Source organism: Zootermopsis nevadensis, unplaced genomic scaffold (genome assembly GCF_977971745.1).
Source record: "Zootermopsis nevadensis isolate Lab colony 2312 unplaced genomic scaffold, Znev_1.0 Znev_ptg000017l, whole genome shotgun sequence".
In the NCBI taxonomy this organism is placed as follows: Eukaryota; Metazoa; Arthropoda; class Insecta; order Blattodea; family Termopsidae; genus Zootermopsis; species Zootermopsis nevadensis.
In genome coordinates, this window is record NW_028259149.1 from 16,934,174 (window position 1) to 16,950,091 (window position 15,918).

At 35.2% G+C, this 15,918-nt stretch overlaps 1 protein-coding gene and 1 long non-coding RNA gene across 4 annotated transcripts in view; one reads left to right on the forward strand and one right to left on the reverse strand.

The window, feature by feature from the left end:
* LOC110829473 (uncharacterized) overlaps nucleotides 1–15,918 on the forward strand; it is a 414,372-nt gene that overhangs the window by 292,529 nt on the left and 105,925 nt on the right. For all 3 annotated transcript variants that reach the window (XR_015535528.1, XR_015535529.1, XR_015535530.1), the window contains one exon: nucleotides 7,156–7,228. This is a non-coding gene — a long non-coding RNA (uncharacterized LOC110829473). The remainder of the gene's footprint in view (nucleotides 1–7,155; nucleotides 7,229–15,918) is intronic.
* LOC110829476 (uncharacterized) lies at nucleotides 8,344–13,078 on the reverse strand. The gene is made up of 3 exons (XM_087351000.1): nucleotides 12,587–13,078; nucleotides 11,035–11,187; nucleotides 8,344–9,429 (listed from the first exon to the last, which is right to left on the reverse strand). Exons 1-3 carry the CDS (start codon nucleotides 13,050–13,052, stop codon nucleotides 9,074–9,076), a joined length of 975 nt encoding a protein of 324 aa, XP_087207126.1. The 5' UTR covers nucleotides 13,053–13,078; the 3' UTR covers nucleotides 8,344–9,073.

The window sequence follows — 15,918 nt, forward strand, 5'->3', positions numbered from 1 at the left end:
TTCTTAGCCTATAAATGTTTTATTTTATTTTTATTTTCTTTGGATGGGCTGATTTAAATTATTTTCATAAACTGGTTTTGATATTTACGTACTTGTAGGACTGTATTATTAAGAGGCGATACGATATTCCCATACTATGCTATCAGACTGAAACTGAGCTCTCTGAAAAATCTAATCTGTTTTTACAGTCGTGTGTGTTTTAATCCTCCAAACTTATTATTCATTATTTTTTTTATTAACTTCCTCTTTTGGTAATTTTCTCCGTTATTTATTTAAGGATCTCGTATTGTCCTCAGGACTTTGCTCTCGAGGCACACATAAAATATCTTCTGTACAAACACTATGTTAAACATAATCCTTTGTCTCAAATATATTTTATATGTACTCCAATCTTCAGGTGTCTAATTGTCATAATACTGACACGTCTTCATGTTAGTTATGACAACGGTTGGAATCAATCCTGGGACCTTTCGAATATTAGGCTATTACGCTGAAGTCTGGACTAACACTCCTAAAATAAATCAACTATTTACAGAACTGCGTTGTCCTTACAGAAAGAAAAAAACAAGTTTTTATACGTGTAAAATCGCAGTTGATACATCGACGCTAAATAAGGTCTGTAGATGATAGAACGCCTTTAAATATGCTACGACCCAGCCGATACACGGCTTGAAAGAAAGAAGGCAATAAATATGACGACATGGAACAAATTTTTTGAAAACTACTGTAAAAATTATTTCCATTCTGACGCCATGGTACAGAATTTCCTAAGAATTTTCCACTCAGCTGGCCAAGAAATCACGTGGTTACCTCAGAAAGTGGGTTACGTTGTCTCTGCTCAGAGTCGAGTAATCTAAGTAATGTCTTCACACAGAAAAACATATGAAACAGTGGTCTAGTTTGAATCCTAATAAAACTGTGCTTTCGGACTTATGACTAGCTTTCTTACCACGTAATCCATATGTTGTAGTGAAACCCCTATTCAGCTTCGTCACTAATTTATTGTGCCCTGCAGAAATGCGTTTCTAATTATCATCTACGCTAATGAAATCTTTGGTGCAAAAAGGATGTAATTCACTTTAATATGTTGCTTGTAATAAGCGCAAATAATGAATATATGTATCGTCTTAGAAACTTCTTGACGGATGTGGATGAAATTTGGGTTTCGGAGTCTGCACAAATTTATAGAGTAATTTTAATTTTGGTCCATATCTGTTCTAGAATAGCCCTTATGTTACTTTACATGAACCCCACGTCAAAATGTGTGTATTTTCTTGTTCGAAAATATTTTTTTCGTCGTCAATACATAGTAAGATATTTCGGGCCTTTCAAAGAACCTGTTCAAGACCAAAGCACTGTGTAACATTTCGGAACACTGATTTACGCGGTGGGGATTTGTTAGCCCCCGCCCGATCATATATTTGAGCGCCACCCTTTGTCAACTGTCCTCTTTCATCTGCAAAATTAGGAGGCACCATGGCGTGTGACAAGGAGCTTGAAGCAAAGAGACAATTAGGAAAACCTAAGCATAAATGGGAGAATAATATTTAAGGAGATCTTAAGGATATATAGTGGAGGGTGTGGGCTAAACTGTCCATTCGGGTTCCATAAATTACATGAATTTGACTAACTGAACAGGTATTAACTTCTTAAGAAAGGACTTTGTTAATTGAAAACCGGCTGATAAATAATTAATTCTGTGACGAAAATATTACTACTATTGTTTAAGCATTTTGCCTATTGTCACTTAATTTAAAGCTCAATATAGGTGTTATTTGGTGGTTCTAGAAGTTTGATTCTGTTATTGAGATCCTTTGAGATAGTTCCAGTGGAAGACAAAAGTGTTGAAACTACGTGTGTTTGATTTAAAGATCATATTTACATTCTTTCCTTCGTTAGGGATGGCAATTTTTAGTGGTAAAATTTTTGTAGGTTGCTGTAATTGTTTTGTGGTTATTGTAGCTCTGGACATTTATCTAAAATGGCGAAGGAAATGAATACATTTTGATGGTTAATCCCCTTGGGAAATGTCCAGTAGGAAGACTCAGAAATAAATATGTGGATAACATTAAGATTGATCCCAGTGAAATAGGTTGTAAGGATCACAGTTGGATGAAAATAGCTCAGCGTCATATCCAATCTACTTTGATATTGTTTATGAACCTCCAGTTTCTGCATCCACGGAATTAGACAGTTATTTGTTTTGTTTGTTTGTGTTTACATGGCTCAGTGAATTTGGTTCTGAGACTGTAAAGTAAATATAACTGAGTGACATTTGAGATTCTCACGGCAGTGAGTCCGAAGATGGCGTTCTGGGTTGTTTCGCCGTCTAGTCTGGTAGAAGTTTACCGACGTCTTAATGTCCCTTGCAGCCTCCATCATCAGAGGGATTGAAATCTGATAACAAAGACAGTCCTGGTCACTTTACTGAATTATCCCGGCTTTGAAAATTAATTGTTTAAATGCAATAGGGGTTTTGTTAGAGGATACTGGTCTTTGTAATATAGTGCAAATTAAGAGCAGAAACAGTGAACAGTTTGTTGTAAAAATACAAAACATTGCAGACAGACAATGACATCGTAATTTTCCGCACAGACTGGTCGCTTTAATCTCCTTGAACCATCCATTCTTTAGTCATGGCACAAAACAGATGACATCACATCTGTTTGTGAATTCGATGAAAGTGCATCTTTGGTAACTTTTTTTATAAATGATACTCTCCGTTCCATTTGTTACAATTTAAATCAATCGATGTTTCTTGTTATTTTGTCGTTCTTACTTCCTTGTCGACCTGTTATTTTAAGATGTTTTATTAAGCGTTGAATTTATGCAACCTTAAAATTAGATATGGTTGCATGATTTTAATTAATTTACAGACAGATTTGATATGGTGATTCTGCCGATTATATTTAACGAGCCAGCACTAATCCAGTTTTTCCATTGTTTAGAGTTTAGAGTTCTGAAATTTTTAATATTTATTTCTGATTATGAAAACAATTTTTTCTTCCGCAACGCTGACACCAGCCTACAAGTCCACATGACTTCACAACCCAGAAGACAGCATCAATAATTAATATGCATCTATTCATCTTTGAAATCCACAACTGATTTACTCTTGCGTTATCTTATTCCTGTATAACTACGCCATATTTCTATTTGTATTCTCGTAAAAAATGTTAATGTAATTTTACTGACTAAATTCTGGTCGCGTACTCTCTGTTTACATTGCCAAATGCTGTTCTAAACCACAGAATTCAACACAAAAAAATATTAATTAATTCAGTCCAAACAACAGCGGGTTTTGTCGGACGGCATCTAAATATAACCGCATGTAATGACGCTACACAGTTACACAAATATTATTTATATCTCTAGATTTCTAAGGAATAAAATATGCAAGGAACAAATGTAATTATATATTTATTGGAAAGATTGAATGGATGGTAAATGTACCATTTATGGGAAAGATTTAAAATTCATGCAACATTTCGAAAGAAAAATATGAATGAAGAAAATGTTTTTTGGCAGATTAAATCGTTCATGGGAGAGTATTATAGAATTTTATTTTTGGAAAATAATAAAACAAGGTGTCAGTTATATTTATCTACCGCACGACTGAGTCCTATGGCTCTCATGTTAGCGAAATAATGAACTTTCATATTCCATGAAACTGAAGAATTTCTAGCCCAACTGGGCGACTATAATTGCTAAAATGACACTTCAGCATTAAGTTTGTTATTGTACGATTAATGATGTGTTCCGTGTTTTCTTTTATTTAAAATGCGGGCAATACAAGGTAAATAAATAAGAAACCAGTTAGACCTACCCGAAAAGTTTCTACTTCAAGACCAAAGGAAAACATTTCTAAAAGGAATTTAGCACGCATTTAGTAGACAGAAACAAATAGGCCTGTGTTCTAATGCGTACCACAAAAAAGTAGTTTGCATGTACAGACAGTAAGAATGAATGGCTGTCTTCATATATCAGGTGTTTCCCTTTAGAAAGGTCTTGTGCATACAAATTTCTCCCAGATGAAAGTTCCTTTTGACATTGAATTACCAATAACAGGTCTTAAGGAGCAGTCTATAAAGAATATGAAATGAAATAAGAGTGTTCCCGAAACACAGTTAGTGGCAGAGACACGAGTCTGCCTACTTACTTACAACTTGCGCGGAATACAGAACGGCATATGACTTCTGTGAAGTAAAAGCTGCTCTTAACTTATTGAAGGGGCACGAACACTTGCGTGTAAACTGTGGTCACGACAAATGCGTGACTGGACCAATATTGAACCACCTGTTGAAAACAAGTGGTCCATAAAAAAAAACAAGATGTACTCCATTCGATTAAGGTTTACTTTTTCAACAGTTGTAATTGCGAATTCAATGTCGAATCTCGTTGGACTGATGTTCATTTATTAGAGATTCAAAATAACAGTTAACTGCGCTGCTAATGCGACATGGAACAGACTTATAAATAAATTTTCCTTATAATTTTGGTGAAATTAACTACAGCGAAATTGTCTTCAATAAAATTAAATCTTAATGTACCAATTTATTTTTACAGAAAGGTTTTTGAGGCACTGATGATGTTCAATTTGAGATAGGACTTATTTTAATCAATATTAAATTTTTTCAACTTTTCATTTAAAATCCCGTTACAAAATATACTCTATATCTGTCTAGAAGATTCAAACAGGATGTTTCAAAAATATGTAAGCTCAACCTTTGGCGGTCTCTTGTCAGTAAGTTGCTCACAGCTTCCATTTTGACTGTCTACAATAGATTATGTAATTCATTAAGTGACAATTGTGAAGTATGGAAAAATTAGCGTAATAAAATTTCATTATTTCATTTTTATTGAATATTTATATTCGTTTGATCTTTTTGGGATATCTTGTAGAAGAAGCGTACAGAAGGGCGCATATATGTGGAACATAATGACCTTCCTATCATGCGTTCAGTCTGTGCGCTTCATGGAAGGAACACATAAACAGTATGGAAATTTGCATATAATTGAATAGGTCTAACACATTTTTAAACCTGGATTGCTTATATTATATGTGCTACACCCTTCTTAAAAAACAGATATATATTTTCTTAAAAAGTCAAGATATCGAGAGAGAAGAAATTAACATAAAGGTATTTACATTTTATGCAATAGGCCGACCAGTATTCAGTATGTAAGCCATTGATGAAAAAATGTGTGTAATTCATTTTAGGCTTCATGCGAATTTGGTGTTACATTAATTCAACCAATATCAGTGACGACGTAATTAATTCTACGAGAAATCCTACTCTTAAACAAGGAAATCATGTCAGTTCTTGTCATTTTTACCTTGATATGTATCAAACTGAATCTCTCGTATACATTATCTACCACTAACTAAGGTTTTCACTGTTCTGTGTAGTTGACGGAATGCGACGTATTAAGTGATGTGTCCCTTTTTTTTTATGAGTATACACTTAGAAATTTGCATTCGGCCTTACCATTTCTCTGCTCAAAATTCTCAAACTTCTAGCGACTTTTCGTGTCCAGTCTTGTATCTAGATAACTGTAATAAATGTAAGAACATTTTTCTAGCCTTTGTAGAATTTTCCTCAGTCTCTAAAGGCATATCCCGGGATCGTATATTTAAAGAGGCAATGACCACCTCCTTCCATGTCCTTACCTACTTAAAATTTGCATTCCTTCTTTCACTCTCATTAAAAACTTCGTTCTGCAGTTGAAATTGTGTTAAGTAACCAACAGTGAGTGAGAAGTGAGAAAGTTGCTGTGGGAAGCAGAGTGCAGTGTAATTTGCATATCATTCCCTTAGAATGACCTCCTCTACTAACCTTGGTGTCCGTACTTTCACGCCTCAGCGCCATCTCATGTCTAGCCGAGTTCATTGCCAAGTTCACTGCTACGTCACATGGCGACCACTAACAACAGAACTGCTTACGGAAATTGGGTCCTTAACTGTTAATTCTAAACATCATATTTTACGTAGCTTCCAACTGGCATAGAAAAGATTTTAACTAGAAAGAACCTTCATTGAAATATACAACCAACTCATAAATAAGATTTAAAATTTTGAATCGACTGAATGAAATCTAGTATTTTGGGGCGACAAGCCGAGTTATAAACTCCAATCGCACAAGACATATCTTCCGGTAATACCTCACTTTATAATTCATCCTACTTACCATCCAAGAAGTTTCTAAGGAAAGAGTGAATCATTTTAGGAAAAGAGTGACGTAACATTTAAAATAATAATTGAATGTGTTTTTGTAGATACATTTAAGCCTATATTATTGTAATTATTACTGAAGGTATCAGGCTAATGATTAGCAGTCCTACTTCTTGTTCTGAAAGTTCAAAATTGCAACCGGACACCAGCTAAGCTGACTGAGATATTTCGAAAGTTATTTTGAGTAAGCTTATGAATTAATCGAAAATTAGGCAAGGACCGCTCCCTTCCATATATTTTTCAGTTTATTTTTTAATAATTATAATATTAGACGCTTATATAAAAACAGTTCCTGACATCGTCGTTAAAACATAACTATAATTATTAATATGTTAATAATAATTATATAAGTAAAAAATATTTATTTTTACCGACACTGAATATATTATTTCTATCTTTTATTATATTATATACTTGAACATAAAAATTTATGTAATATTATATCTTTTGCTGAGATTATCTCCAGCACACCGTGGACTTGTGGATGGATGCACATAATAAATTGATAAAATTCTTGGAAATATTTTACTCTCATGCTTCAAGATAGTGTTCTTTGCAGGGTCAGAGGTGTTTTTATGTCAACACTAAACACAACTCCTTTCCACGATGTCATAAAACGCGGTAAATTGCGATTATACACACCTCTTTCTGTGTGTACTTACCTTCCACACTCTCTGACAAGTCTGGTGATTGTATTCATACTTAACTATGTCTGCGTGCGAGATGCTTTGTTAAAGGAAAAAGAAATGCAGAAAACGCTATCATGACCAAAGACTCTACTAGCCCCGTAAAAAGTGTGGATCTGCAACTTTTATATTAGACGTCTTTAAATTTTACCTGTTACTGTACACAGATCATTCTCGACAACGCTTCTATTTTAAGACGAAAACTTCTACCAATAATACGTTACTTTGCTGTTCCAGTCTGGGTCTCAATCGTCGCCATTTATACCGCTGACGGCAACAAGCAACAAGCCCACACCTCCCCGAATCTCTGGTAAGTACTGACTTACCTCAGTAGGCGTTACTTATAACGCTTATCGATACATTTTTGTTTCTACAGATGTGTGGCGGATTGCAGCTAACAGGGGCGAAGCGTTTCGTGATTCGCTTTGAAATATCATAGGAAATTTCTGTTCCGAGGAATTTATGGCCGCAATCTGAGAGTGATTGTATTCAGAGGGAACTGTATTGGGGTTTGTTCCGATGAAGGAATGTAGTTAGTTAACGTTATGGTCTATTGCACAGTGGTCGTACTATCGAATCTAGCTTTGGTTAGTTTTTACTGTTATTTGCATTTTTAAAAATGTTACGATATTATTGGTATTAATAATATATATTAATTTTATTATATTTTAGGTAACTTCATTAGTTACACGTTAAATGTTTCAGAGAAACTCTCAAAATTTTCCAGAATAATTATGTTTGCAAATGTCAACTTACAAATTAACAGTCTTTCTAATAAATAATTTTATTTATGTTACTTCATCCGTTATTTGGCGTAGTGTCATAGAAGTCAACATTTCGGAGAAACATTTTGTGTCCACCTTCAAGGCATCTACACATTGCCAAAACCCCAAAAGAACATCATTCTCAAATTGACTATTTATAATTGTTGTTGCAAAAATTAAAAAACTCCTTCCATGCTACACTTTTTATTTGGTATACCGTATCTTGTATTTTCAAAATAGGATAATCTAAGTTTGTAGGGATTTTTAATCCTCGTTCCAAGTTCCAATTAAGCAAACGCAAAATATAGAGAAAATAAGATTATCTTTCGAAGGGACTTATCTCGTTAATAGCATTCATGGAATTAAATGCACCAACATTTTAAAATGTACAAATCTATATTCTTAGAATCTTTAAGAAACGTATTTGTAAAGAAAATATTTCATTAATCAATTAATTTTATCGCACGTATACCACCACTGCTTCTAGACAATCATGAGGACAGACTGGCGGAATGAATGAAAGGTTAGGTATTCAGAGGAAATGTAAATTTTGTTTTTGGATTTTATAAATATGTAACTGTTTTAATTAAGATTAGCTGCAAATGATAGGAAGTAAATTTTACTAATTTGTTATATAATTAAACTTTATGCATTGGTTAAATAAAGGTACAATTTTTAAATATATTTACAATTTGACGGTTGTCATAAATACCGTTTTCAACAATCATGGAGCATTCATAACCGAGTTAGAAAAACCTTTTGGAAATGATTGAAGTTGTCAATTTAGGATATTATTATACAAAACAAGTTTCTTCGTAATCATACAGGTCGCCTAGAATTGTTTGTGAATGCCAGTTCTGGAAGCCTATTTCTGTCTATTCTTTGCAAATTGTCTTTCCAATTTTGTCTATATTATTTTGTATTTCTTCAACAGTTTTTAGAACGTAACGTTTTTCTCTAATATGAGCATTCCTCTGATTGTCTAGCCTGGTAAAACCTATTAGTCGTCTTAAAAAGCGCATTTGAGTACCTCCTCTGGTTAGAATCCAAATTTTACTGTCATAACTGAGTGCTGATTTTGAGGTAATATTGTGTAAACACAGTTTCATATAAACTGTGAATTATTAGTTAGAATAGTGAAATAATGGAGGCGATGAAGGGCTAAGAAATAATTTAAGAATTTTTAAAAATTTTTTTTTGGAAAATCTTTAGAAACGTCCGCTTGAAAAACCGAGATTAAGGATATATATTTTGTGAAGATTGTGTGTGAATCGTTTCCATCTATCGAGTTTAATATTTTTAATGTCACTCCTTCGGGAAAAACTACCAGAGAATTTGTTTGATTTTTATTAATAATTAATAGAATAATATGTTTCATTAAAGGGTAGAACTCAGGCAGAAACGACTATTGTTTTTGTAAGACCTGGATAGTGAAAATTCTGGATCCGTCGATGACTTCCTGTAGTTGTTAATCTGTGTTCTTCCAGTTCTGAGGATCTCTGTTTCTCTGTATTAACGGATCCATTGTGTGAATCTGTGAACGAGCGTCCATACAATCCATTTCCCTGACTATTGACTGCTTCGTGAGAGTCCTTGTATCCGTAGCCGTCATATTGGTGATCCACTCCTAAACTGTGCAATAGGTTTGCCACACCGCGGCCAGGAGATGTGTTCAGATCGTGATGGATGTAGTTCGTAACTTTGTTTTGTCCATTGTAGTTACCATGCAGCAAAAACTTGCGAAGACCTGAGGAAGGGCAGACAGTGTGAGAATATAACTAAAGTTGGAATCAAACTACACGGAAGAGTGAGATATGTTTTACCGCAGAGAGAGAGAGGTTGCAATGCGTCAAATATGACACACATACCTAGTCTTCATTTTTAATATCACCGAATACATTCTCGAAATCTTTAAAAGTAGCTATAATATTTACTGGCAGTAATTTTATCATAACACATTCATATCTTCATGTTTTATCTAGCGTTTTTAGCAGTAGTTTACAACACAAGATATAAAACACAATAATATTAAATATTTTTAAAAAAAATTGAAAACTTCGACGTCTATACAAATTCAATATACAATACCGACAAACGAAATAAAGATAAATTTCTTATTATATGATAAGTGATATGTCTAGGTTCATTTTATTTTGAAAATTTGTACGGAAAGATAACAAATTTATGTTACAACCAAGTATGTGAACACTATTTTGAGGTAAAAAGCCTAATTAATTCAAATGCACTTCTGAACTTAGCTGCCTTCGGCTTCTGACAGTTTTTTGACTTTAAGAAATAAAACGTTCCTCTAGTTTATTACTTAAACCTTTGGTGTTTTAAAACGTGTTCCCAGCGACATTCCACTCTCAAAATACGGGCTTATTTCAAATTAATAAGGTAAATGTACATTGCTATCTCACATAATGACCTCTAAAAGTGGATATGTAATTCACAGAGCTTGTGTTATGAAAATACATGGAAGTGGCGTGTAGAACAAATCTGAACACACAAGACTGACACATTCCAAAATGGAGTTGTACTTACTACAAATATGCGTGACATTTAAAGAGTGATAACACTCACTCTTTTACATAACTCGAATGTTTAGACATCGACTTTAAATCCTTCTCTGGACACCGTATTTTTCTGTAATTAAACCCAGTCGTTTCATACCAGAGTCTATCACATACCGAGCTTTGCCTACTAGTATTAATTCTTTCAATGTATCTTCGGCAATACGTTGAAACGTCAAAGGCCTTACAATGAACTAATTCCGCGTCAGTGAAGTCATAATGTGTGTCTCAAACGATTTGCCTCAGAATTAATCCAAAATCGATACTTCCTACAAGCCTTAGAACATTAAAATATTGTTATAATTTTCATAAATGTATCAAGCAGTTTGGGTCCATGATTAAACTGGATAAATTTATTAATTTTAACCTAGAAACATACGCCGTTATTACTAACCATTTTACTTTTTCCAGAGATTCGTATTTGGTAGCTATGTCGAAGCAGTTCATTTATTTGTCCGTAAGATTTGAGGAATAACCACGGTGGTCTAGCGGTTAGAACGCTGGCCTTGTAATCCTGGGGTCTCGGGTTCGAATTTATAACTTGTGTTGGGTAAGGCCGTGGTCTAGGCAACACGGAGTTTTCCTCCGGGGGCTTCCCTGGTTTCTCCGTGGCATTCACACACAGAAGAAGGCAATGGCAAACCACTTCTGGATCATCTGCCAAGAACGTATATGAACAGGTCCCAGTCCGAGAAGAGAAAAGGATGGAAGCATCCTGTTCATATGGACCTGTCGTCAGACAGAACACTAAATAATAATAAGATTTGAGGTTATCTTACCGATAAGTCCAGTGAGAATGAGAGCTGCCTTTCCAGCGAACAGAGCCTGCATTGCAATGACGCCCATAACGCTGAGTACAATAGGGACGACGGACACGGCCTTCAGAACCACGCCCATGAGGAAAGGTAGCAATAGCTTCTTTATCTTCATAGCTGCAAGAAACAATTCTCTTAAGATGGAACCATTTCCCGTGGGAAATTTCGAGTTTTAAAAGCAGCACATTGGTTCCTGTTTAAATATTTTAAACTACGTACTAGCGTAAAGTACAACTTATAATGACGAATCAAACTTATATATATGACTGAATTAAAATTATATTACTATTAAAATGGATAAATACAAGTTAAGATTCATCTCTTTTGTCACATTTTGTTTAATCTAAAACTACTTATATTAAAGTATATATATATAAATCACTAATTTGACTATTTCTATATTCTATATTCTCTATTATCTCAGCGTAAAGGGGGAACGTAGTGAGGGGTCATCTGGAAATAGCGTTCTGAGAAGAATATTTGAACAGAAGAACTTAAAAGCATCAGAAAATACAGAAAATTACACAAAGATGATTTTTATAATTAGTGCAAATATCAAATAATATAATTATGCCTTTATAACATATTAATTACACACGTAATTGCACGTAAAGTCAGAACGTGTACAATATTTTAATGGGAAAACTTCAGTAGAAGATATTCGCTACTTCGATAAGCCAAGCGTAGGTTATGTGATTGCATTGAAATGGATCTTGTAGCTCAAAATAGGGTCTAGTGTGGGGCTTACACAGACACGACCATAAATTACGTTTTCAAAAAAATCTCAGAATTTCTTGATCAGTTCAGTACCAAAGATTTAAAAGAACGCACACATTTTACTTCTGGACGGAGGTGAGTTGTCAGCATTCACACTCCGTCAGACCTTTATCCGGTGTCCGCTTTGTAGGATTCTCAAATGGTCCCAATGTTACGTGGACGGGGAAAAGATGAAAGCATATCTCTGCCGGGAATCAAACTCCGTGATGCTCAACTCATAGCCATTCAGTGAATAAGCTGTATCTGATACTTTAAACAACTACTAGGCTAACGATGGCAGGTTTCTGCACCATCCTCTGTTGTGCAAATTAATTACTAAGTTCCTGGAGCTTACTCAGTTACTATATTGCGATTAGCCTTCCAATTGAACGCTTTTGAGTAGCCATCTCTCGCTTTAAGACGGAAAGAGATGAAGCTCGCGAGACACAGTGACTCTACAGACAAACTGAAAAATATACGAAGATGTCTGTCTTCTGGGATGTAACGCTGTGTAGTCTGGTAAAAGTTTACAGACGTTTCAGAGGCGCTTACTGTCTCTATCTGTGATGTCAGTAAACGTATATCTGTCTACACGGCGCAACAAACCAGAAGACAGTAAAATTAAGACTAAATTTAGTTAATATGGCAAAGTCCTTGTTGAGAAGTCGGTCACGATTGTCTGCCCTCTGTTTTTAAGGAATATTATATCTGCATTTTTTTCTAACCATTTGAAAGATTGCGGACGTATGTAAACATGTACAGTTACCTCGGGCGGCTCTACCACTAGGTAAATCAACTTGAAGTCTGTGGGTCTTGAAGAAATTGAACAATTTATAAAGCATGAGACTGTCCAGAATTTCTTGTCGAGAATCGATGCTTTTTGGTAGCAACGATTCCAGAGTCTGTTCTGTTAAAGGATTTTCTTCCGAAGACGATCTCCCTGAACTCTGCTGTTTACCAACAAGGTGAACACCTTCGATAAGAGGAATCCGTTGTTGATGTAACATTTCGTCAAGAAGAATGACCAATTGTGTACTGAGACATTCCTCAATAGATCTATTGACATTTATATCCACACACTTGTTGTATAATGTATAAAGTGGGGATAATCCTAAAGAGTTGAGGTTCGTTTCCCATGAAGAAGTGTAATTATTATCCGCCAATGTGGTGTTCGAATATGCACATAGAACGATCACTTGCACCAAAACACACAATTTAAAACCCATGTTATTTTATTTAAACTTCACTTAATTTCAATTTGTTTATAACGGATGTGTTTGTAACTCGTGAAGACGGAATACGTTTGATCTTCTTACTACTCAGTTCAACGTTTTATATGAAATTCGTTTTTATTTGCGTCCTGGAGGTGGTAATAATAAGGATGTTTACAACCTAATATATGGAGCATGACTCATATGTGGGATATGATGAAGTATTTCAATTAAAAACACAAGCACAGGAAAAAGGTTTCTAGAAATTAACGCAAGGTACATCCGTTGCGTGGAGACTCATCATGGCTCCATGAACATCTCGGAAACTTGATGATATTACTGAAGATTCTTACGTCGTTACACGGTCATGTTTCTTGTTTTTTTAATTCAGTGTAGTGTGGCCGATGTTTAAACGTGCTGAACATCTGCTTCGTAACAATAGTCTTATAAAAATAATTGCGAATTCAAGACGCCTTCATTAGGTCTAATTTTATAAATAATTAAATACAATTTTACATATGCTTGCTTAGAATTTTAGCCACAGAAATATGTTATTTAATCGCCAAAATATAATTTTTTCGCACTAAATTGATTAGAGACGATATCGCCTATCACATTTTTATATACTGCAATATAAAACATAATAATTACTCCATTTTAGATTAACCGTAATTGTCACACATTTGTGAACGAGTCAATCGACTGCTGGAACTAATAGCCCCGTTTTGCTTCGTCTAAAACTTTCGAATATGGCCTAATGATTTTTTATATTTATTTAGTGTTCTGTCTGACGACAGGTCCATATGAACAGGATCCTTCCATCCTTTTCTCGTACTGGGACCTGTTCATATACGTTCTTGGCAGATGATCCAGAAGTGGTTTGCCATTGCCTTCTTCTGTGTGTGAATGGAGTAATTGTTGGGATGCCACGGAGAAACCGGGGAAGCCCCCAGAGGAAAACTCCGTGTTGCCTAGACCACGGCCTTGCCCAACACAAGTTATAAATTCGGGCACCGCCGGGAATCGAACCCGAGACCCCAGGATTACATTTAATAGTTTTATTCTATCTTGAATTTGAAGTTTTGTAACACAAATATTTCTTTTGAAGCTAATAATCGGTCAGGCGTTGAATAAATTACTTTTATGAAACTCGAATGTTCATTACTGTGTCTCAAATACCTTGCCGCTGGTACACATTCTGAGCTGGTTGATACCAATCCACACGTCGTGCCCTATTGTACGAGTTCCATGTCCAAATCATCTCTTCCCTTCATGTTTACGTATTAAAATTTTGTACGTATTTGTAATATCTCCCATGTATGCTACACACGTTTCTTTCTTCTTGGATTTTGTGAAAATTATAAGTATTTAATACCATTAAACGTGTATGAAAAGTCCTACTTATTTAATGGGACAGGATATGCGTAGTTCGTTTTTCATATTCACGGTCTTCTGTACCACGTGAAAGCGAGCCGGTACGAGATAGGTCGACCTCACAATCGATCTGCCGGCCATCCAGATACCTTCTGGATTTTCCCGTTACATCAACGTGCTGGATAAGTTTTACGGGCATTTCTGAAGATCTCGCGGAAGGAGATCGCTCGAAGGAATTTTGGACACGCGCAGTCGGTGGCAGCAACCTTATTTTTCTGGGTTACGTGCCCCACACGCGCCGTTAGACGCATAGTCGCTTTGGGTGCGCCAAGATGTTCCCGTGTTAACGAGGCTGGGCTCTTTATTTCTTATTTTCTGTTGTTTTTTTCAAGCTATACTCCTTTTATCAGGTATCTCATTTACATTTACTTCATTTCCTTTCTTCATTATTTCCGTGTTTCTTGTCTTTAATTACTTTATTTCCTTGTGTCTTTGTGAAGGTTTCCTCTTTTCTTATTTATTACGTTCTTCTTTTCTTCTTTTCTTCTTTCTTTCTCTTCTTTTTCTGTTTTCAATTCTTTATCTCTCCCTTCGTTTCTTTCCCTAATAAAAACCGCGGTTACATGAATTGTACAGGACCGGGGAGTGTGTCCACAAGAGTCAGAGATGAATCCAGTCGACATCCTCACATCCCATTTTTATATGATCCATTTAAAAATATTATCCTCCCATCTACACCTATGTCTTTCCATTTAAGGTTTTCTACCAAAATCCTGTTCCCATTTTAGTATCGTCCCACGCATTCTACATGCTCTACTTATCTCATCCTTCTTAATAAAAGCAGTATATGAAAGTTACAAGTCAGAATAAAAATTGTCTCTCTTCGTTTATCGTAATCTCACGAATAAAATTTGAATAGATTTATGTTCATTACGTCCTAATTATTTTTCCTATGAGGTACAGACGTACAAACACGGACTTATCCATTCGCTTCATACACATTTCGCTAAGAAACAAATATATTTTATTTTTGTAATGCAGCCTTTTATTAACCTATGTGTAAATCCTACCTTTAAATTTTGAAAATAAAGTACCATCAGTAGCTCAGGTAGTTTAGAAATTTTGAGGGAGATTTCGTTTAGCGATATCAAACATCAAATAAATCCAAACTAGAAGGGCCGGTGATTTTATACGATATATCTCGTGCGCATCGTGAAAAGTATTGAACGTCACCGTGAAGGAAACTATTACAATATTTCGTGTAATAAAATAATCACTTTCAATGGACGTATATGCGGATAACAGCAGCGAATCAGATTTTGTTGGTCGGGAAGACAAAGCCTGATAAATAGAGAGAGAAATTGATAATGACAGATAATAGTAATACGAAAGGTATGCTAAAGGCATGGCAGTCCGGAACATGGTCGCCATAGAAACTGTGGCAGTAGGTAACTGGAGCGAGCAAGTGGAGCTGCTCTTGCCAGTTCCGGGGGGGGGGGGGGGGGGG

What these genes read in the sequence shown, in the direction of transcription:
- LOC110829476 (XM_087351000.1), bottom strand. Translation starts at nt 13,052, where the DNA reads ATGGGTTTTAAATTGTGTGTTTTGGTGCAAGTGATCGTTCTATGTGCA. An exon ending in TAGAGCCGCCCGAGGTAACT is followed by an intron (nt 11,188 to 12,586) that starts GTACATGTTTAC and finishes TGTTTCTTGCAG; the next exon opens with CTATGAAGATAAAGAAGCTA. An exon ending in CATTCTCACTGGACTTATCG is followed by an intron (nt 9,430 to 11,034) that starts GTAAGATAACCT and finishes GCCCTTCCTCAG; the next exon opens with GTCTTCGCAAGTTTTTGCTG.